General features: G+C 42.9%; 1 protein-coding gene across 2 annotated transcripts in view; it reads left to right on the plus strand.

Moving 5' to 3' along the window:
* Window positions 1–283: 283 nt before the first annotated feature.
* LOC143767947 (uncharacterized) overlaps window positions 284–23,084 on the plus strand; it is a 28,305-nt gene continuing 5,504 nt past the window's right edge. The window contains exons 1-3 of one of the 2 annotated variants that reach the window (XM_077256493.1): window positions 284–466; window positions 550–647; window positions 845–935. In XM_077256493.1, the coding sequence (XP_077112608.1) occupies window positions 334–466; window positions 550–647; window positions 845–935 (322 nt within the window). In that variant the 5' untranslated portion in view covers window positions 284–333. The remainder of the gene's footprint in view (window positions 467–549; window positions 648–844; window positions 936–23,084) is intronic. The other variant, XM_077256494.1, reaches the window with a different exon arrangement.

Consider the following 23,084-nt stretch of genomic DNA (forward strand, 5'->3'; position numbering starts at 1 on the left):
ACAAATGGATAGAACTGGAGAGGTGAGGACTCTGGAAATGTCTGTAGTGAGATTTATTAATGTGTCTCTCCATAACCAGGATTACACAGTAGTGAAGAAGACCTCTAGTGAGAGTTGTCAGGACCCTGAGTCTGAGGGATGGGGAAGACTCCTGAGCCCAATCATGGGTCCTCCACCTCACCCCCTGATACATGAGGACATCAATAACCAGAAGATCCTAGAACTCACCTACAAGATGATTGAGCTGCTGACTGGAGAGGTGACACTGCTGGGAATGCTGGGACATTATACAGTAACGCTATGAAGGGATCGGAGGGATCATAGTATAATTGTATGTGTCAGGTTCCTATAAGGTGTCAGGATGTCGCCGTCTATTTCTCCATGGAGGAGTGGGAGTATTTAGCAGGACACAAAGATGTGTACAAGGACATCATGATGGAGGTTCCCCAGCCCCTCACATCACCAGGTAATAGACAGGACTAAATACACATGGCCTATAATTATCTGTATGTAAAGAATGAATTCAGTCCCTGTATGTGTTTCCTCCAGATCTATCCAGTAAGAGGACAACACCAGAGAGATGTTCCAGTCCTCTTCTTCCACAGGACTGTAAACAAGAAGATCCTAATTTTCCTCAGGATCATCAGGTAGATGGAGAGAAGGTGTCATGAGATCTCCCCTATGATGTGTAGATGGCTGTGAAGGTCTTGTGCTCAGTCTTGTTTTATCCCCCAGTATTATGTTTTATACTTGTGTAATGAGAATGGTGGAGATGGCAGGATTAGAGCTTATCATAGATGTGACTTCTCCATCTGTCTGTGATTTTTCTCAATATTTGTTTCAGGGTGAAGATCTGACCCATATTAATACTACAGAGACATATGTGAGGGGTGATGAGTGTTGTAAAGAGGAGATTCCCACATATGACTACCCAGGTGAGTAGTAACCACTAAATGCAGAGAAGTCACAGATTCTTCTCAGTCACCGTCTGTGGCTACTTTATCGGTGGTGTAGTCCGGCTGTATTACCATGATCGCCATTTTGCCTCTAGACCACAACATTCTCCTCCATTCAAAACTGTTCAAATGACTTTGGGCATTAAAGCCCTTTTATATAGAGCTTACAACCTGGAGGATCCACCTACCCTCTGGGGATAGAAGACGGTGACCGTTACCTGCCCAGATCTGTAAACTACAAAGCCAAATGACAGCACACGTAGAATGTACTGACAAGTTAGAAAATCACTTGAGGAACATTATTATGATGGGCCTGTAAGAGAAAGCGGAGGGTAATGATGCTGTTGGCTTCCTATAACCCTGATATCTTATTTTCTGAATCTACCTTCTCTCCCTTCTGTGCTGCTGAATGTGCTCATATGGTCCCTACAAGACCAGGTCCAGTCTTTCTGGCCAAACTTTGCTTTAACCCCTTAAGCCCCAAGGGTGGTTTGCACGTTAGTGACCAGGCCAGTTTTTACAATTCTGACCACTGTCCCTTCATGAGGTTATAACTCTGGAATGCTTCAACAGATCCTGATGATTATGACAGATCCTGATGATTATGACATTTTCTCGTGACATATTGTACTTCATGATTGTGGTAAAATTTGTTTGATATTACCTGCTTTTATTTATGAAAAAAATGGAAATGTGGCGAAAATTTTGAAAATTTCACAATTTTCCAACTTTGAGTTTTTTTGCCTTTAAATCACAGAGATATGTCAAACAAAATACTAAAGAAGTAACATTTCCCACATGTCTACTTTACATCAGCATAATCTTGGAACCATAATTTTTTTTGTGTTAGGGAGTTATGAGTTAAAAATTGACCAGCAATTTCTCATTTTTAAAACCAATTTTTTTTTTTTCGGGACCACATGACATTTGAAGTCATTTTGAGGGGTCTATATGATCGAAAATAACCAAGTTTGACACCGTTCTAAAAACTGCACCCCTCAAGGTGCTCAAAACCACATTCAAGAAGTTTATTAACCCTTCAAGTGTTTCACAGGAATTTTTGGAATGTTAAAAAAAAATGAAAATTTAACTTTTTTTTCACAAAAAATTTACTTCAGCTCCAATTTCTTTTATTTTACCAATGGAAACAGGAGAAAATGGACCCCTAAAAGTTGTTGTAAAATTTTTCCTGAGTACGCTGATACCCCATATGTGGGGGTAAACCACTGTTTGGGTGCATGGCAGAGCTCGTAAGGGAAGGAGCGCTGTTTGACTTTTCAATGCAAAATTGACTGGAATTGAGATGGGACGCCATGTTGTGTTTGCAGAGCCCCTGATGTACCTAAACCTTGAAACCCCCCACAAGTGACACCATTTTGGAAAGTAGACCCCCTAAGGAACTTATCTAGATGTGTGGTGAGCACTTTGACCCACCAAGTGCTTCACAGAAGTTTATAATGCAGAGCTGTGAAAATAAAAATTCTTTATTTTTTTCACAAAAATTATTTTTTAGCCCCCACTTTTGTATATTCCCAAGGGTAACAGGAGAATTTGGAAGACAAAAGTTGTTGTCCAATTTGTCCTGAGTACGCTGATACCCCATATCTGAGGGGGAACCACCGTTTGGGTGCATGGCAGAGCTTGCAAGGGAAGGAGCACTGTTTGGAATGCAGACTTAGATGAATTGGTCTGCAGGTGTCACATTGCGTTTGCAGAGCCCCTAATGTACCGAAACAGTAGAAACCCCCAAAAGTGACCCCATATTGGAAATTAGACCCCCCAAGGAACTTACCTAGATGTGCTGTGAGAACTTTGAACCACCAAGTGTTTCAGTACAGTTTATAACGCAGAGCCGTGAAAATAAAAAAAATTGTTCCCACAAAAATGGTTTTTTAGCCCCCAATTTTTTATTTTCCCAAGGGTAACAGAAGAAATTGGACCCCAAAAGTTGTTGTCCAATTTGTCCTGAGTACGCTGATACCCAAACATTGGGATAAACCCCTGTTTGGGCGCACAGGAGAGCTCGGAAGGGAAGGAGCACTGTTTTTACTTTTTCAACACAGAATTGGCTGAAATTGAGATGCGTTGCCATGTCGCGTTTGGAGAGCCCCTGATGTGCCTAAATAGTGGAAACCCCCAATTATAACTGAAACCCTAACCCAAACACATCCCCTAATCCTATTGAAAAAAATAGTTTTTGCGTCTCCACATTTTGAGAGCTACAATTTTTCCATATTTTGGTCTACAGAGTCATGTGGGGTCTAGTTTTTTGCGGGACAAGTTGACATTTTTATTGGTACCATTTTCGGTACGTGACATTTTTTGATCGCTTTTTATTCCGATTTTTGTGAGGCAGAATGACCAAAAACCAGCTATTTGTGAATTTCTTTTGGGGGAGGCGTTTATACCGTTCCACGTTTAAAGCAGTTTTATTCTTCAGGTCAGTATGATTACAGCAATACCTCATTTATATCTTTTTTTATGTTTTGGCGCTTTTATACAATAAAAACTATTTTATAGAAAAAATAATTATTTTTGCATCGCTTTATTCTGAGGACTACAGCTTTTTTATTTTTTCGCTGATGATGCTGTATGGCGGCTTGTTTTTTGCGGGACAAGATGACATTTTCAGCGGTACCATGGTTATTTATATCCGTATTTTTTATCGCGTGTTATTCCAGTTTTTGTTCGGTGGTATGATATCAAAGCGTTTTTTTGCCTTTTTTTTTTTTTTTTTTTACGGTGTTTACTGAAGGGGTCGTTACGGATGCGGCGATACTAAATGTGTACTTTTATTGTTTGTTTGATTTTTTTTTTTTTAGATGAAGAAATGTATTTATGGGAACAATTTTTTTTTTTTTTTTTTTGGTAATTTTTTTTTTTTTCTTTACATATGTCAATTTTTTTTTCTTAACTTTATAACATGGCTCCGGGGGGGACATCATATTATAGGATCAGATCGCTGATCTGACACTTTGCAAAGCCCTGTGTCAGATCAGCGATCTGATGTGCACTGCGGGAGGCTTGCAAGCGCTAGCTCTGAGCAGGCGCTTGCAAGCCACCTCATTGCAGGACCCGGAAGCAGCCCCGTGGCCATATTGGATCCGGGGCCTGCAGGGAGGAGGAGGTAGGAGACCCTCTGAGCAACGCGATCACATCGCGGTGCTCCGAGGGTCTCAGGGAAGCACGCAGGGAGCCCCCTCTGCTTCCCTATGCCGCCGGAACACTGCGATCATGTTTGCAGTGTTCCGGGGGTTAATATGCCAGGAGCGGTCCGTGACTGCTCCTGGCACATTGTGCCGGATGTCAGCTGCGATAGTGAGCGCGGCCGATCGCATATGACGTACTATCTTGTCCCTGGGAATAAAGTCCCAGGTCACCTCGACGGGATAGAACGTCATATGGGGTTAAGGAGTTAATGATCGACAACATTAATTGAGCAGTGAGGGCCAAGTGTGAATTTCTGTACAATAACAAAAATATTTAGAATTGAGAGTCCTCAGTGGTTGATACCTTGCAATGGCTAACTGAAAAGATGGTAACTAATTGCAAGCTTTCGAGACTACGCAGGTCTCTTCATCAGGCGAAGACTAAAAGAAATTCTGAAGAATCACATATTTATGCACAACACATCACAGAAAAAAGACAAAACCATGGATAAGACAGGTGACGAGGCAGAATTACCATGAGTGATAAATAGTTATGTCCATAAATATTGGACCAGTTCTTAGATAAGGAATGTTTTATTGTCCTCTGGGGTCTGGTTCTGTTGTGATGATCCCACATGGTCTGAGGGGCAAGTTCCTTAGTTGATGTAGAAAGACATAAATCCATGCGACACATTCATTCCTGCACTAAGACTGTCAAAGGTCGTCATCAGTTTATATTCCCATACTCTTCTGTCTCTCTTAGATTTGAAGCTACCTTTTAAAACAAGTAATTTCATGTCCATAATGTTATGATTTCAGAGACAAAAATGTATTGCCACAGGTAGATCCATTCTTTTTTCTCTTATTGTATGGCGGTGAGAATTCATTCTTGTTCTAAGCTTTTGCCCTGTCTCCCCCCACATACAGACCCCCAGTTGGACATTTAGTACAAATAATTAGGTACACCACATTAGAAGTGACGCAGCTGAAAGTACCTGGGATCTTGTAGTCCTGATGTGAGTTGGGGATCTTTATCTTGTCCGTATTCATTAAAAATTGACAGGTTTTACATTTTTTTTTCTAGTTGCAAGGAAAGGTTCTTGCAGCTTTTGGAGAGGACAGGGAGCTTCTGACAATGATACTTCTTAGATTTGGGGGTTGCCTAAAACACAGTAGTGGGGGGAGGTCTGGAAAAATGGATTGTAATCGGGCTTCTTTTTGTAGTAAAGGCTGTAATTTCCGTGCAGCTCCCCTTAGCACCTCCAGATTTGGATTGTAGGTAACTACTAGAGACACCCGGTTGTTTTCTTTTGTAATGTAGCAGGTGATTCCTTGATATTCTGGTGGCTATTGTAATATGGTTTTCAATTGTTCTAGGATGGAAGCCAGCCCTGATTCAAAAAGGTCTTTCTGAGGCGACCAAGGTGTTCATCCCTATCCATGGGGTTGGAACATATGCGATTGCATCTGATGGCTTGGCTGTAGACAATAGAGTTTTTAGGTGTTTTGGATGGAAACTGCCCCATTTAAGGTATGTTGGACGGTCGATTGGCTTCTGATACAGGGATGTCTCTATTTTATTGTTCTGCAGCTTAATGATGGTGTCCAAAAAGTTAATTTCAGTACAGGAATAGTTGAGTGTCAAGTTGAGGGTAAGATGAAATTGATTAAACTGTTCATGGAACGTCTTTAGCTGTGGCTCAGACTCCGTCCAGATGATTAACATGTCATCAATGTAGCGGTATACAAAAAACCTGTTTGGGAAAGAAGAACAGACAAATCGCGGCGCCCTAAGTGCGTAAACACAATATTATAGTCTTTAAAGGGTGCACAATTTTATGCACTCACCTGATAAAAGACTGAAATGGCTTTAGATTATGTATCCTCAAAATTCCCTCTGAGATACTTTTCAATATACAGGGCTTGCAGCTTAACTCGGGTGGATCCAAGTGAAAGAACCAGAGTCAGGCTCACACAGGATGAGTAATTCAAGAAAAGCACATCCAGCCCATGAATGGCAGCGCTTCCCAGGACTCACATTCAAAGATGATATTTCATATTTTTTTACAAATCCCCTTTGTACTGTGTTTTTATGATACCTGAAGAAGGATATATACTGTATCCGAAACGCGTTGTATCTCTTCTATTTTAAGTTATGAAAAAAAAAATATATGAAATATCATCTTTGAATGTGAGTCCTGGGAAGTGCTGCCATTCATGGGCTGGATGTGCTTTTCTTGAATCAATGTAGCGGTAGTAGGCCAGAGGCCTGATGGGACATGAGGACAAAAAGTCGCTTTCAAGCTTGGCCATGAAAAGATTTGCATACTGTGGGGCCATTTTACTTCCCATTGCTGTGTCAGTCTCCTGTAGATAGATCTTCTTGTCAAATTCAAAGTAATTGTGGGTGAGGATGAATTTTATACGTTTCACCACAGAATCCGCTTCAGTCCCTGTGTTTTCCAGGAAGAATTTGCAGGCATTTAATCCATCCTGGTGTGGGATATTGGAGTACAAAGATTCCACATCCATGGTGGCCAGGATGGTTCCTTCTGGTAGAGGACCTATTGCTGATAGTTTATTCAATAGGTCAGTTGTATCCTGAATGAAGCTGCGTGTATCCTTTATCAGGGGTTTAAGAATACCCTCTACCCATCCAGATACCTGCTCAGTAAAGGTGCCCACACATGAATTGATTGCTCTTGTCTGTTTGCTTCCTTCATATAGTCTGATGTGTTCATCATGACTATTGCACCTCCCTTGTCAGCAGGTTTGATGATCATTTCTTTGTTGGTCTTCAGAGACTGTACCTTTCTCTCCTAGGCACTGATGTTGGATGCTTGTCTTCTGTTAGTATCTATGATGGTGGATTTTATCAAGTCCAAAGGTAAAAAGAGAAAAAGTAGTTAGCACTCACCAAGCCCGCTGCTGCAAACAAGTCTTTATTAGGACAAGGACAGGGAGAACATGATGTCTGAAGGATGACAGCTGTTTCGCGCTACTTGTTTGCAGCAGTGGGCTTGGTGAGTGCTAACTACTTTTTCTCTTTTTACCTTTGGACAACATGCACTTTTTTGGTTAAGCACCCCTTGTGCCCCTGCAAGGTGTAGGAGGCAGAGGTACTGGTACAGCACATTACAGCACGCAGATAGGTGATCGCGTTTTGCCAGCAGTGCGGGTATTTGCATTTTCTTCTTTTTTTGGAATTTGTGGATTTTATCAAGTGTCTGAAGGTGTCTATATATTTATCCAAATGAGGGTTGCGTCAAGGTGGAGGTGTCCAGTCTACATACAGGAAAGATATATAAATATGTGATTCTTCAGGATTTCTTTTAGTCTCGCCTGATGAAGAGACCTGAGTAGTCTCGAAAGCTTGCAATTTGTTACCATCTTTTCAGCTAGCCATTAAAAGGTATCGACCACTGAGGACTCTCAATTCTAAATATTTTTCTATCTACTGGCTTACACGGTACCAAGATATACACTCACCGGCCACTTTATTAGGTACACCTGTCCAACTTCTTGTTAACACTTAATTTCTAATCAGCCAATCACATGGCGGCAACTCAGTGCATTTAGGCATGTAGACATGGTCAAGACAATCTCCTGCAGTTCAAACCGAGCATCAGTATGGGGAAGAAAGGTGATTTGAGTGCCTTTGAACGTGGCATGGTTGTTGGTGCCAGAAGGGCTGGTCTGAGTATTTCAGAAACTGCTGATCTACTGGGATTTTCACGCACAACCATCTCTAGGGTTTACAGAGAATGGTCCGAAAAAGAAAAAAAATCCAGTGAGCGGCAGTTCTGTGGGCGGAAATGCCTTGTTGATGCCAGAGGTCAGAGGAGAATTGGCAGACTGGTTCGAGCTGATAGAAAGGCAACAGTGACTCAAATCGCCACCCGTTACAACCAAGGTAGGCCTAAGAGCATCTCTGAACGCACAGTGCGTCGAACTTTGAGGCAGATGGGCTACAGCAGCAGAAGACCACACCGGGTACCACTCCTTTCAGATAAGAACAGGAAACTGAGGCTACAATTTGTACAAGCTCATCGAAATTGGACAGTAGAAGATTGGAAAAACGTTGCTTGGTCTGATGAGTCTCGATTTCTGCTGCGACATTCGGATGGTAGGGTCAGAATTTGGCGTAAACAACATGAAAGCATGGATCCATCCTGCCTTGTATGGAGCATCTTTGGGATGTGCAGCCGACAAATCTGCGGCAACTGTGTGATGCCATCATGTCAATATGGACCAAAATCTCTGAGGAACGCTTCCAGCACCTTGTTGAATCTATGCCACGAAGAATTGAGGCAGTTCTGAAGGCAAAAGGGGGTCCAACCCGTTACTAGCATGGTGTACCTAATAAAGTGGCCGGTGAGTGTATATCTTTCCTGTATAAAAATGGAGGATACCAGAATTTACAGAAATTACAACCTTTACTACAAAAAGATGCCCGCTTACAATCCATTTTTCCAGACCCCCACTATTGTGCTTTAGGCAGCCCCCAAATCTAAGAAGCATCATTGTCAAGAGCTCCCTGTCCTCTCCAACAGCTGCAGGTACCTTTCCTTGCAATCAGAAAAAAATGTAAAACCTGTCCATTTATAATGACCATGAACAAGATAAAGATCCCCAATTCACATCAGGACTACAAGATACCAGGAACTTTCAGCTGCGTCAGTTCTAATGTGGTGTACCTAATTATTTGTACTAAATGTCCAACTGGGGGTCTGAATGTGGGGGAGACAGGGCAGAAACTGAGAACAAGAATGAACTCTCATCACCACACAATAAGAGAAAAAAAGAATGGATCTCCCTGTGGCAAAATATTTTTGTCTCTCAAATCATAACATTATGGACATGAAATTACTTGTATTAAAAGTAGCTTCAAATCTAAGAGAGAGAGAAGAGTATGGGAATATAAACTGATGACGACCTTTGACAGTCTTAGTGCAGGAATTAATGTGTCGCATGGATTTATGTCTTTTTACATCAGCTAAGGAACTTGCCCCTCAGACCATGTGGGGTCATCACAACAGAACCAGACCCCAATCAGAGGACAATAAAACATTCCTTATCTAAGAACTGGCCCAATATTTATGGACATAACTGTTTATCACTCATGGTAATTCTGCTTCATGTCACCTGTCTTATCCATGTTCTTTTTTTGTTCTGTGCTATGTTGTGCATCAATATGTGATTCTTCAGAATTTCTTTTAGTCTTTGCTGGATGAAGAGACCTGTGTAGTCTCGAAAGCTTGCAATTTGTTACCATCTTTTCAGTTAGCCATGTAAGGTTTCTCTTACTGAGAGTGTTGGGGGACACTCACTTGGCCGCGATATTCAAGCACACGGGCACGGGTTTATAAAACAAAGCAGTCCATGCGGTTTATTAAGCGTCATAAACCGGGTTACGCACAGTTCAAAACATGAAACACAACAGGCACCAACTGGTGATATCTACTTGCAGCTTCTAACACTTCAGTGTACGGCTTTGCCTCACGGACACTAACGTGCTGGGCCTCTCACTTCGCCCAGTTACCAGGGTGTCCGTACGCCGTACACTTCACCAACGTCCCAAGTCACAGACAGCACATGTGACTCCGGGTTGTCGTCTCTAATACACGCTGGTCCTCCCTTAACCAGTTCCCAAGGGAGACCACACAGTTCATAGAACTTCACAAGCACTACCGGCCTGTACGATACCTGACGGGAGCTCCGGCTCCACCTGCTGACTCCTCGCCAGTCCACACCTCCGGGTAAGCTGCCTTACAGGGATCACCAACTTGCCTGGCCGGCACACACTAGTCAGTCCAGAGCCACTGAAGGATTGTAGCTTCCCCAGTTCCACTGTGCACTGCTCCGGGATCCGGTCCTCCTCCTAGGACCTCCCACGCCAGCAGGTGCTTTCCAGGAAGCCTCCTCCCAGGCTTCCAACACAGGAACACACCGAGCCCTCAGGAACTCCCTCAGGGATTTTGCACTTGGACCCTTCAGGTCCAAACACTGGAACCACACAGGAACATGTGACCCACACTCTGGTCACGTTATGTACCTGTAACCACACCCACAGTAATGGATCACATGGGCTGGTCACGTGATCCTGACATCACTGCAGGTCAATTCTCACGGCCTCAATACAACTCCGTGCACATCCCGGGGAGACCATGCAGCGCCCCCTACCTGTTACAGGGGTTACTGCATCACATATATCACAGCCATTAAAAGGTATCAACCACTGAAGACTCTCAATTCTAAATATTTTTCTATCTACTGGCTAACACAATACCAAGATATATATCTTTCCTGTACAATAACAGGATGTACAATAACAAATTGTATTGTGGTACCGTGTTAGCCAGAAAAATCAATGTGAATACTTTTCTGCCCAATGATGACAAAAGTATTCTAGGAGTGATACCTTTATTGGCTAACCAGAAAATAATATGTTTGCAGCTTTCAGAGCACAGTGGCTCCTTCTTCAGGCAAGATTACAAATGGGTTAATAAGAAAAAAGCACAACATTTAAGGAATACTACAGTAGGACATGGCTTCAGGAGGTGTGATGCCTCCTAAAGATAAACCAAGGAAATCTAATTACCGTATATACTCGAGTATTAGCCAAGATTTTCAGCCCATTTTTTTAGACTGAAAGTGCCCCTCTTGGCTTATACTAGAGTCGTTGTCCCAGGGGTCGGCGGGGAAGAAGGAGCGGCAGCTGTCAAATCATACTTACCTGCTCCCGGCGCGTCTCTGAATGTTCCTGCAGCTCTGCCCCCCACAGCTTCTTCCTGTGTTCAGCGGTCACGTGGTACCGCTCATTAAAGTAATGAATATGGACACATATTCATTACTTTAATGAGCGGTATGATGTGACCGCTGAACACAAGAAGAAGCTGCGGATGCCCGGAGACCAACTGTCAGTGAGAAGCTGCCAGGGACCACGCCGGGAGCAGGAGAGTATAACGGGGAGGGTGAGCATTGCGCGATATTCACCTGTCCCCGTTCCACCGCTGTGCGCCGCTCCACTTCCACGTCCTCTGCCTGTGATGTTCAGGTCAGAGGGCGCGATGACGTGTTTAGTGCGCGATGACGTGTTTAGTGCGCACCGCCCTCTGCCTGAACAGTCACTGTGCAAAACACGGAAGAGGAGCAGCGCACAGTGGTGGAACGGGGACAGGTGAATATCGTAAGTGCCGGGGGCCTGCTCAGGACAAGAGGTGAGTGTGTGTATTTTTTTTTTTTATCGCAGCAGACGGCTATGGGGCAATTGTTTCTATGGAGCATCTTATGGGGCCATAATCAACCTTTGTGCAGCATTATATGGGGCAAATGTTTCTATGGAGTATCTTACGGGGCCATAATCAGCCTTTGTGCAGCATTGTATGGGGCATATTTTCTATGGGGCCATAATCAACCTATGCAGCTTTGTATGGGGCACATTATCTGTGGAGCATCTTATGGGGCCATAATCAACCTATGCAGCATTGTATGGGGCACATTATCTATGGAGCATCTTATGGGGCCATAATCTATTCAGCACTGTATGGGACACATTATCTATGGAGCATCTTATGGGGCCATAATCAACCTATGCAGCATTGTATAGGGCATATTTTCTATGGGGCCATAATCAACCTATGCAGCATTGTATGGGGCATATTTTCTATGAAGCATCTTATGGGGCCCATCATGAACTTTATGTAGCATTATATGGGGCATATTTTATTATGGAGCATCTTATGGGGCCCATCATGAACTCTATGGAGCATTATATGGGGCTCCTGATTCAATATGGATATTCAAAAACACAACCTACTGATGTCTCAATTAATTTTACTTTTATTAGTATCTATTTTTATTTTTGAAATTTACCAGGAGCTGCTGCATTTCCTACCCTAGGCTTATACTCGTGTCATTAAGTTTTCCCAGTTTTTTGTGGCAAAATTAGGGGTCTCTGCTTATACTCGGGTCGGCTTATACTCGAGTATATACGGTAGTCATTTTGTTACAAATGGAAAGGGAGTGAGAATGATGTTCTTAGGTATCTGGAGTCCTGGCGGAGGTGTGAATTGTATCCATGTAGTGAGTCGTAAATCCAGGAGTTAAATTGAGTTCTAGTGTCAAAGAATTGAACATCTTCATTAGTTTGAATTCTGATATTTTTCTTTCTCTGTCATTTTTAAAATGACCTTTTAGTATTAAGAATTTTAAGTCTGTCATACAATGTCTAGTTCCAGAGAAATGTTTTCCCACAGGTGTGTCCACAATATGAGCCAAGCACAGGAGAAATGCATGTTCTATCAAAGGGAATAACATTCTGTCCTACAAAACAGCTTGATAGGGCTCAGTTCTGTAGCGATATCGAGGAATTCTTCCACAGATTTCTACTCAAAGAATTCTTTCATAACAGATATCATATCACAAGACAATGTGAACGACACAGCAAAAAAGAAAGAGGACAAGCTGGACTCCGCAACTTGGCCACAACCAAACTCTGGATCACTACATTGACTGTTTCCGTAAAAAAGTTATATCTGACATTTTGGACAGACACCATAAAGTGCCGCAAAATATCACTATGGAGGAAAGAAAAGCCATACAATTTTAAAAGCCAATAACAATATCATCATCAAGCCAGCAGACAAAGGAGGAGCTGTAGTCATAATGAACACGACAGATTACATCCAGGAAGCAAACACACAAATCTTGGATATAAAATGCTACTCCACTTCAGGGAGATCCGACCAAAAATACATAGAGGAACTAACACATATCATTAATGGATTTGATTCGACTTCATCCTCAACGCTGGAACTTACACCAGACAATTCCCAAACAGGTACCTTCTACATGTTGCCTAAAATACATAAAGAAGGTAATCCTAGGAGGCCTATCACCTCTGGTATTGGGACTTTAACTGAGAATATCTCAGGCTGGGTGGAGAACATTCTGAAACCCTTAGTGAAGTGCACACCCAGCTATATCCAGGACATCACGGATACTCTTTGCAAATTGTCAGCGCTGGGCCCACTTCCAGAGGACACGACACTAGCCACCATGGATGTAGAGTCTCTCTATTCCAACATTCCTCATGAGGATGGAATTGCAGCATGGAAATATTTCCTTCAAATGAACAATCTAGCCACAGAATCAGCACTGTGGCAAGATCAGGTTTGTGCTTCATCACAACTATTTTTCTTTTGGGAACAATTTATACGAACAGTGTATGGGCAGCGCCATGGGAAGCAAAATGTCTGCACAATATGCTATCTTATTTATGGCGAAACTGGAGTAAGAATTTTTGTCATCTTGCTCTATTAAACCTCTTGCATACTTCCGCTACATTGATGATCTGCTAATAATCTGGACAGGCTCAAAAGATAATCTACTAACCTTCCACAATAACTTCAACAAGTACCACCCAACCATCAAGCTTACCCTCAACTTTTGAAAGATCCAAATACATTTTCTGGACATGACCATATACATCAAGGACAACGCCATACAAACCTCAATTTACCATAAGCCCACAGGACGTCCGGCATATCTTAGATGGGACAGCTTTCATTCAAGACACACCAAAAAATCCATCATCTACAGTCAAGCTCTGAGATATATTCGGATCTGTTCAGACAGTAAAGAAAGGGAACTACAGCTGCTATCACTGAGGAACACATTCCTACAAGAAGGATACCATCCACTGGTAATAGATGAACAGATCCACAGGGCTACAAGGGTCCCAAGAAATAGCCACATGGATTACACACTGAGGGAGGACAACAACAGGGTGCCTCTTGTGGTCACATACAACCCCCACATGAGCATCCTAAGGGAAATTGGTGCTGATCTCCATCCCATATTCCAGAGACCACAAACTGAAAGACATATTCCCAGAACTTCCACTTCTCTCCTATAAATGGCCCCCTAACTTAAGGAATCTCCTTGTCAGAAGTGTCCTCTCATCACCATCAGTGACGGGCACATTCCCCTGTAACAATAAAAAATGCAAAACGTGTACCCACATATTACCAACAGATATAGTCCGTGTACCAAACACAAATCAGGACTATAAGGTCACGGGTTCCTTCTCATGTACATCCTCCAACGTGGTGTACATGATACAATGTACGAGGTGCCCTGGAAGTATCTATATTGGGGAAACCATGTAAAAACTACCAACTAGGATGAATCTACACAGACACACAATCAGGAATGAAATGGACACGCCTGTGGGAAAACATTTCTCTGGACCTGGACATTGTATGACAGACTTAAAAGTCTTAATACTAAAAGGTTATATTAAGGGTACGTTCACACAGGACTTTTTTGCTGCTTTTTTTTATGCTAATTTAGGTGCGTTATTTTGGTGCGTATTTGGTGCGTTTTTTGGGTACGTTCACACAGGACTTTTTTGCTGCAGATTTTTGCTGCAGATTTTTGCTGCTTTTTTTATGCCAATTTTCAGCTGCTAGGACACCTCACAATGGCTCTTCACACCTCACAATGGCTCTTCACACCTTACTACCAGGAACTCCCTCACAATAGATCACAATCAGGACACCTCACAATGGCTCTTCACACCTCACTAACCACACCCCTAAGCTCTTGGCTGTGAGATCCCTTCCTGCTGGCCATGATTTTCTGCACAAAAAACGCAGCAAATAATGCTACATGCGTTTTTTCACCGTTTTTGCAGCGTTTTTTTCATCACCCATTCAAGTCAATGGGTGAAAAAACGCTGCAAAAACGCTGAAAGAAGTGACATGCCCTATGTCCAAAAAAAGCAGCAAAGCAGAAAATACTGATCAAACAAAAAACCAACGTGTGTGCATGAGATTTCTGAAATCTCATAGGCTTTACTGGTACTGTAAAAAGCAGCTGAAAATTAGCATAAAAAAAAGCAGCAAAAAAAAGCAGCAAAAAAGTCCTGTGTGAACGTACCCTTAGGATGACAGAGAAAGAAAAATTTGAGAATTCAAACTAATGAAGATGTTCAATTCTTTGACACTAGGACTCAATTTAACACCTGGATTTATGAGTCACTACATGGACACAATTCACACCTCCACCAGACGGACTCCAGATAACTAAAGGTACCTTCACACGAAACGACTTTGTAACGATATCGCTAGCGATCCGTGACGTTGCAGCGTCCTCGCTAGCGATATCGTTTAGTTTGACACGCAGCAGCGATCAGGATCCTGCTGTGATGTCGCTGGTCGCTGAATAACGTCCAGAACTTTATTTGGTCGTCCGATCGCCGTGTATCGTTGTGTTTGAAAGCAAAAGCAACGATACCAGCGATATTTTACACTGGTAACCAGGGTAAACATCGGGTTACTAAGCGCAGGGCCGCACTTAGTAACCCAATGTTTACCCTGGTTACCAGCGTAAAAGTAAAAAAAACAAACAGTACATACTCACCTTCGCTTCCCCCAGCGTCCGCTTCCTGACACTTACTGAGCGCCGGCCCTAAAGTGAAAGTGAAAGCACAGCGGTGACGTCACTGCTGTGCTGTTAGGGCCGGAGCTCAGTCAGTGTCAGGAAGCAGATGCTGGGGGACGCGAAGGTGAGTATGTACTGTTTGTTTTTTTTACTTTTACGCTGGTAACCAGGGTAAACATCGGGTTACTAAGCGCGGCCCTGCGCTTAGCAACCCGATGTTTACCCTGGTTACCCGGGGACCTCGGCATCGTTGGTCGCTGGAGAGCGGTCTGTGTGACGGCTCTCCAGCGACCACACAGCGACTAAACAGCGACGCTGCAGCGATCAGCATCGTTGTCTGTATTGCTGCAGCGTCGCTGTGTGTGATGGGGCCTTAAGGAATTCAGATCACTGCACAATCTCTCCTGAAATGGGGAGCAATATTATATTCTCTAATCTTCTGGTCAGGACTCATAGTAGCCTCAATGGTCCGCCATAAATTAATGCAACGCCGGTTTAATGTTGAAGTTCTTCCCTCGTACGTACGTTGTTGGGAATGTAACATATAATAAAAATTTTTATTTTTTTTTACCTGTTCATACTGTATGATAGTTTAGTTGTGGTGGGATTCATCTGCCTGACTTATGTGAGTCTGTAACTCCATGATAGTCATAAAAAAAAAGCTCTCCGTCACCTCTTCCAAATGCTTAACCCCTTCCCGACCTGTGACACAGCATATGCGTCATGAAAGTCGGTGCCAATCCGACCTGTGACGCATATGCTGTGTCACAGAATGCTCGCGTTCCTGCAGGCCGGGTGAAAGGGTTAACTCCAATTTCACGCAACCTACAGGAACAGGGGGAGTGGTACTTCAGCACGGGGGGTGGCTTTGCCCCCCCGTGGCTATGATTGCTCTGATTGGCTGTTTCACTTTCAACAGCCAATCAGAGCAATTTGTAATATTTCACCAATGAAACTTAGTGAAATATTACAATCCAGCCATGGCCGATGCTGCAATATTGGCCACGGCTGGAGACCCCGATCTGATCCTGCCACCGACTGACAGAGGCGATCTGCCGCCGCCGTCAGTCTTTCCTACCCCTCCTTTATGTTCTCCACGCCATCCTCTCCACTCCGCCCCCCTGTCCTGTCCGGTGCCACCCCTGCTCTCCGATCCCACCCCGGTAACTACAGAATCCCTCGCGGTGTCTGTCCGGCTTGTAGCTTGGGCGCCACCATCTTCCAAAATGGCGGGCGCAGTGCGCCCGACGAATCGGCCGGCAGGTTCGTTCATTCACTTTGATCACTGTGATAGGTTTTATTACAGTGATCAAAATAAAAAAAATTGTAAATAGCCCCCCCCCTTTATCACCCCCATAGGTAGAGAGCAGCATAAAATAAAGAAAATATATTTATTTTTCCACTAGGGTTAGGGTTAGGGTTAGAACTAGGGTTAGGGTTAGGGTTGCATTTAGGGTTAGGGTTAGAATCAGGGTTAGGGTTGGAATTAGGGTATGTGCACACGGTGCAGATTTAACTGCGGATCCGCAGCGGATTGGCAGATTCGCAGCAGTTTTCCATGCATTGTACAGTACCATGTAAACCTATAGAAAACCAAATCCGCTGTGCCCATGGTGCGGAAAATACCACGCGGAATCGCTGAGTTGTATTTTCCGCAGCATGTCAATTCTTTTGTGGATTTCGCAGCGTTTTACACCTGCTCCTCAATAGGAATCTGCAGGTGTAAAACCGCAGGAAATCCGCAGGTAAAATGCAGTGTGTTTTACCTGCGGATTTTTCAAAAACGGTGCAGAAAATTCTGCACACCAATCCGCAACGTGGGCACATAGCCTTAGGGTTAGGGTTGGAATTAGGGTTAAGATTAGGGTTAGGGGTGTGTTGGGGTTAGGGTTGTGATTAGGCTTAGGGTTGGGATTAGGGTTAGGGGTGTGTTGGGGTTAGTGTTGGAGTTAGAATTGAGGGGTTTCCACTGTTTAGGCACATCAGGGGGTCCCAAACACGACATGGCGCCACCACTGATTCCAGTCAATCTTGCATTCAAAAAGTCAAATGGTGCTCCCTCCCTTCCGAGCCCCGACGTGTGCCCAAACAGTGGTTTACCCAAACATATGGGGCATAAGCATACTCAGGAAAAATTGCAGAACAACGTTGGGGGTCTAATTTCTCCTGTTACTCTTGTGAAAATAAAAAATTGGGGGCTAAAAATTTATTTTTGTGGGGGAAAAAAATGATTTTTCATTTTCACGGCTCTACGTTATAAAATTCTGTGAAGCACCTGGGAGTTCAAAGTGCTCACCACACATTTAGATAAGTTCCTTGGGGGTCTAGTTTACAAAATGGGGTCACTTGTGGGGGGTTTCTACTGTTTAGGCACATCAGGGGCTCTGTAAACGCAACGTGACACCCGCAGACCATTCCATCAAAGTCTGCATTTCAAAATGTCACTACTTCCCTTCCGAGCCCCGACGTGTTCCCAAACAGTGGTTTACCCCCACATATGGGGTATCTTCGTATTCAGGACAAACTGGACAACAACTTTTGGGGTCCAATTTCTCCTATTACCCTTGAGAAAATAAAAAAATTGCAAACTAAAAATAATTTTTGAGGAAAAAAAAAAGATTTTTTATTTTCACGGCTCTGCGTTATAAACTTCTGTGAAGCACTTGGGGGTAAATAGTGCTCACCACACATCTTGATTAGTTCCTTGGGAGGTCTAGTTTCCAAAATGGGGTCACTTGTGGGGGAGCTCCAATGTTTAGGCACACAGGGGCTCTCCAAACGTGACATGGTGTCCGCTAACGATTGGAGCTAATTTTTCATTCAAAAAGTCAAATGGCGCTCCTTCCCTTCCGAGCCTTGCATCCAAACAGTGGTTTACCCCCACATATCAGGTATTGGTGTACTCAGGAAAATTTGCCCAACAAAGTCTAGGATCTATTTTATTCTGTTGTCCATACAAAAATGAAAACATTGAGGCTAAAAGAAAATTTTTGCAAAAAAAAAGTACTTTTTCATTTTTACGATCCAATTTGTGAAGCTTCTGGGGGGTTCAAAGTGCTCACTATGCATCTAGATAAGCTCCTTGGAGGGTCTAGTTTCCAAAATGGGGTCACTTGTGGGGGAGATCCAATGTTTAGGCACACAGGGGCTCTCCAAACGAGACATGGTGTCCTCTAAAGATTGGAGCCAATTTTTCATTTAAAAAATCAAATGGCACTCCTTCCCTTCTGAACCCTGCTGTGCGCCCAAACAGTGGTTTCCCCTCCACATATGGGGTATCAGCGTACTCAGGACAAATTGGACAACAACTTTTGTGGTCCACTTTCTCCTTTTACCCTTGGGAAAATAAAAAAAATTGTTACTAAAAGATAATTTTTGTGACTAAAAAGTTAATTGTTAATTTTTTCCTTCCATGTTGCTTCTGCTGCTGTGAAACACCTGAAGGGTTAATAAACTTCTTGAATGTAGTTTTGAGCACCTTGAGGGGTGCAGTTTTTAGAATGGTGTCACTTTTGGGGATTTTCAGCCATACAGACCCATCAAACTGACTTCAACTGTGAAGTGATCCCTAAAAAAAAATAAAAAAAATGGTTTTGTAAATTTTATTGTAAAAATGAGAAATCGCTGGTCAAATTTTAACCCTTATAACTTCCTAGCCAAAAAAAACTTGTTTCCAAAATTATGCTGATGTAAAGTAGACATGTGAGAAATGTTATTTGTTAACTATGTTGTGTTACATAACTCTGGTTTAACAGAATAAAAATTCAAAATTTGAAAATTGCGAAATTTTCAAAATTTTCCTTAAATTTCACAAATAAACGCAAAAAATATCGACCTAAATTTACTACTTACATGAAGCCCACTATGTCATGAAAAAACATTCTTAGAATCGCTAGGATCCGTTGAAGCGTTCCTGAGTTATTACCTCATAAAGGGACAGTGGTCAGAATTGCAAAAAATGGCCAGGTCATCAAGGTCAAAATAGGCTGGGTCATGAAGGGGTTAAGATCTAAATTTAAAGTGAACCTGTCAGCAGGATTGTGCACAGTAACCTACACATAGTGTCAGGTCAGCGCCGTTATACTGGTTAAATTGATACCTGTTGATGAAATCCGTCTTGTGGTTGTTGTTTAATGTTTTTTTGCAGTTTTCAGTTAATGAGATTCTCATGCTCTTGGGCGGCGCTGTGGGCGGGGCTTTATGTGGTGCTCTGCTTTCATATTCATCTGTATTGGCTTATGGCAGGTCACTGATCCTTCAGTGACCTGCCCCCCATTTTTTCATAATGCATATAACAATGTTGGTATTATTGTTGATCATGCCTATAATATTGTGGCTATTGCGAGGCTTAGAAATTTTTTTTACATCCAACAAAATGACACTGATGGCGCAAGTCCAATTGCATCTTTCTCTTACTTATAGATGCTATTACACAGGCGCCGCCATTGCCGGTGACATTTTGGTGGATGTAATTTATTTTTTAAGCATCACAATAGCCACAATATTATAGGCATTATCAACAATAATATCAACGCTATTATATGCATTATGTAAAAATGGGCCAGGTCACTGAGGGATCAGTGACCTGTCATAAGCCAATACAGATGCATATGTAATCAGAGCACCACATAAAGACCCGCCCCCAGACCCACCTCAGAGCACAAGAATCTCATTAACTGAAAACTACAAATACAGATTAAACAATAACCACAAGACTGATTTCATCACCAGGTATCCATGTAATCAGTATAACGCCGCCGACCTGACAGTGTCTGTAGGTTACTGTGCACAATCCTGCTGAGAGGTTCACTTTAAGACACCTCAGCTCTGCACTATTATACACAGTTCTTTTTAAATGTGTAATATTTCTTCTTGATACTCATCTGACAGAAAATATTGGCTCTTACGATACTTTAGATTGTGAAGTCACCGAGCCCCATACTCTAATTACACCAGAGAGGTTTCATCACTAGCTACTCATTTATTACTGATGAAGACTGCTGAGGTTGGTCATTTCAGTAAATGTGTTATTGCCTATAGTCACAGTTTTTGATTACAGAAGTCAGTGTCAAAAATACTCTGATTTAAGCTCTTCCTGCAGCCAGTTTTGTGTTCCTAATCAGGCCCCATTTTTCATATCTGACGTATGTCACGTTATGTAGTCATAACTTTGGAGTTAATCACAAAGGATAATAGAAAACAAATGGATCTTACAAATTTTCCAACTTTTTACAATACCCTACATACGATTGTACTGTCTGGGCACATGACAGTGTTCAGAAGGGAAGGAGCGCCATGTAGCTATTTGAATGTAGATCTAGCTAGACTAGATTGCAGACACAATGTATTGGGTCACCTGGCAGCTCAAAAGATATCCACCATGGACATGCCTGGCACGATCTTCTCTGCTTTCCATATCCCAAGGATTGCCTTGCTCATTGCCCTTTAACACCCTTGCATGTATCTGGACTTACACTGGGACCCCTAGGCTTGGACTATGGTGTTACCTGCTATTCTGTGGTATTAGATGTCAAGAAGAATAGTCAGGTAGCTGGGTCAGAACCAGAAGGACAGAATCAGAAGACACAAAAGTAGTCAGTAAACGGGCCACGTTCACAACAGGAAGCAAATACACAAGCCACATGGTGAGCACAGAGGACTGAACCAGAGGAGAACAACGCTGTTTCTGGCAGATTCCTGTCATATGCTTTGAGCTTTAGTAGGGTGTGGTACTTTCCAAATGGCTGAAGTAGGGAGCAGATTACTCCACCTGGACAGAAGGAACAGATCCCAGAGGAGATTCGACACACCATATGCAGAAGCCCTAATTGGGGTTGATCGAATAGCTTCGGATAAGTGCTTATCCGAATAGCTATAGTGCTTCCCGAATAGCTACCTTGGTAACCTGGATACCTGTAGCGCTCCTGATAATAAGCTGTTTGGCGTCGCTGCTGCATGTGTCGTGGCTGTTTGACAGTCACAACACTTGCATAGATAGCCCAAAAATGGGCACGGGCTCTGCTTGTATGAGTTGTGACTGTCACACAGCAACACAACACTGGCAGCTGCAGCGATGAACAGATGATTATCGGGAGCGCTCCATCTAACAAGGTTCCCGAGGCAACTATTCGGTTAGCGCTATAGCTATTAGGATAAGGAGTTATGCAAAGCTATTCGATCAACCCTAACCCTAATATAACTAAATGACAGAAAACCAGAATAGTCGAAATCCCCTTGAAGTGATTCCATTTTATAAATTAATTCACTGAGGGTTATCATCTATACACATGTGGTCAAAATTGTTGGTACCCCTCGTTTAATGACAGAAAAACACACAATGGTCACAGAAATAACTTGACTCTAAGGGTACTGTCACACTCTGCAACTTTCCAATGATCACGACCAGTGATACGACCTGGCCGTGATCGTTGGAAAGTCGTTGTGTGGTCGCTGGAGAGCTGTCACACAGACCGCTCTCCAGCGATCAACGATGCCGAAGGCCCCGGGTAACCAGGGTAAACATCGGGTTACTAAGCGCAGGGCCGCGCTTAGTAACCCGATGTTTACCGTGGTTACCAGCGTAAAAGTAAAAAAAAAAAAATCAGTACATACTCACATTCCGGTGTCCTTCAGGTCCCTTGCCGTCTGCTTCCCGCACTGACTGAGTGCCGCCGTAAAGTGAAAGCAGATCACAGCGGTGACGTCACCGCTGTGCTCTGTACTGCCTTACGGTCGTCAGTCAGTCAGTGCGGGAAGCAGACGGCAAGGGACCTGAAGGACACTGGAATGTGAGTATGTACTGTTTTTTTTTTTTTTACTTTTACGCTGGTAACCAGGGTAAACATCGGGTTACTAAGCGCGGCCCTGCGCTTAGTAACCCGATGTTTACCCTGGTTACAAGCGAACGCATTGCTGGATCGCTGTCACACACAACGATCCAGCGATGACAGCGGGAGATCCAGCGACGAAATAAAGTTCCAAACGATCTGCTACGACGTACGATTCTCAGCAGGGTCCCTGATCGCTGCTGCGTGTCAGACACAGCGATATCGTATGGATATCGCTGGAACGTCACAGATCGTACCATCGTAGCGATCAAAGTGCCACTGTGAGACAGTACCCTAACAATAGTAGCAATAAATAAAAAAAGATTGTAGACGCCTGTGATGCTAATTAGTGGACAGTGACACACCTTGATTTAACATGTCCCTTTTGTCACATATTCAGGGGTATCATCATTTCTGTCCATGCCTATTTCATAAGTTTTATTTTTTTTTATTCTGTGGAAGCATGGTTAAAAAGCAATGTCTGATGATCATTTGTTCATTTTCATAGATTATTTATTATTACTTTTGTCAGATTCAAGTTATTTTTTGACTGTTGTGGGATTTTCTGTCATTAAACGAGGGGTAACAACAATTTTGAACATGTGTGTAGTCTGTTTTTCCATTTACAAATGATGGACCTGAGTGAGGGCTTGTTTTTTGTGAGATGAGAATTGATATTATTTTCGCCTACATAACATTGATTA

The sequence above is a fragment of the Ranitomeya variabilis genome, chromosome 4 (genome assembly GCF_051348905.1).
Source record: "Ranitomeya variabilis isolate aRanVar5 chromosome 4, aRanVar5.hap1, whole genome shotgun sequence".
NCBI lineage: Eukaryota > Metazoa > Chordata > Amphibia > Anura > Dendrobatidae > Ranitomeya > Ranitomeya variabilis.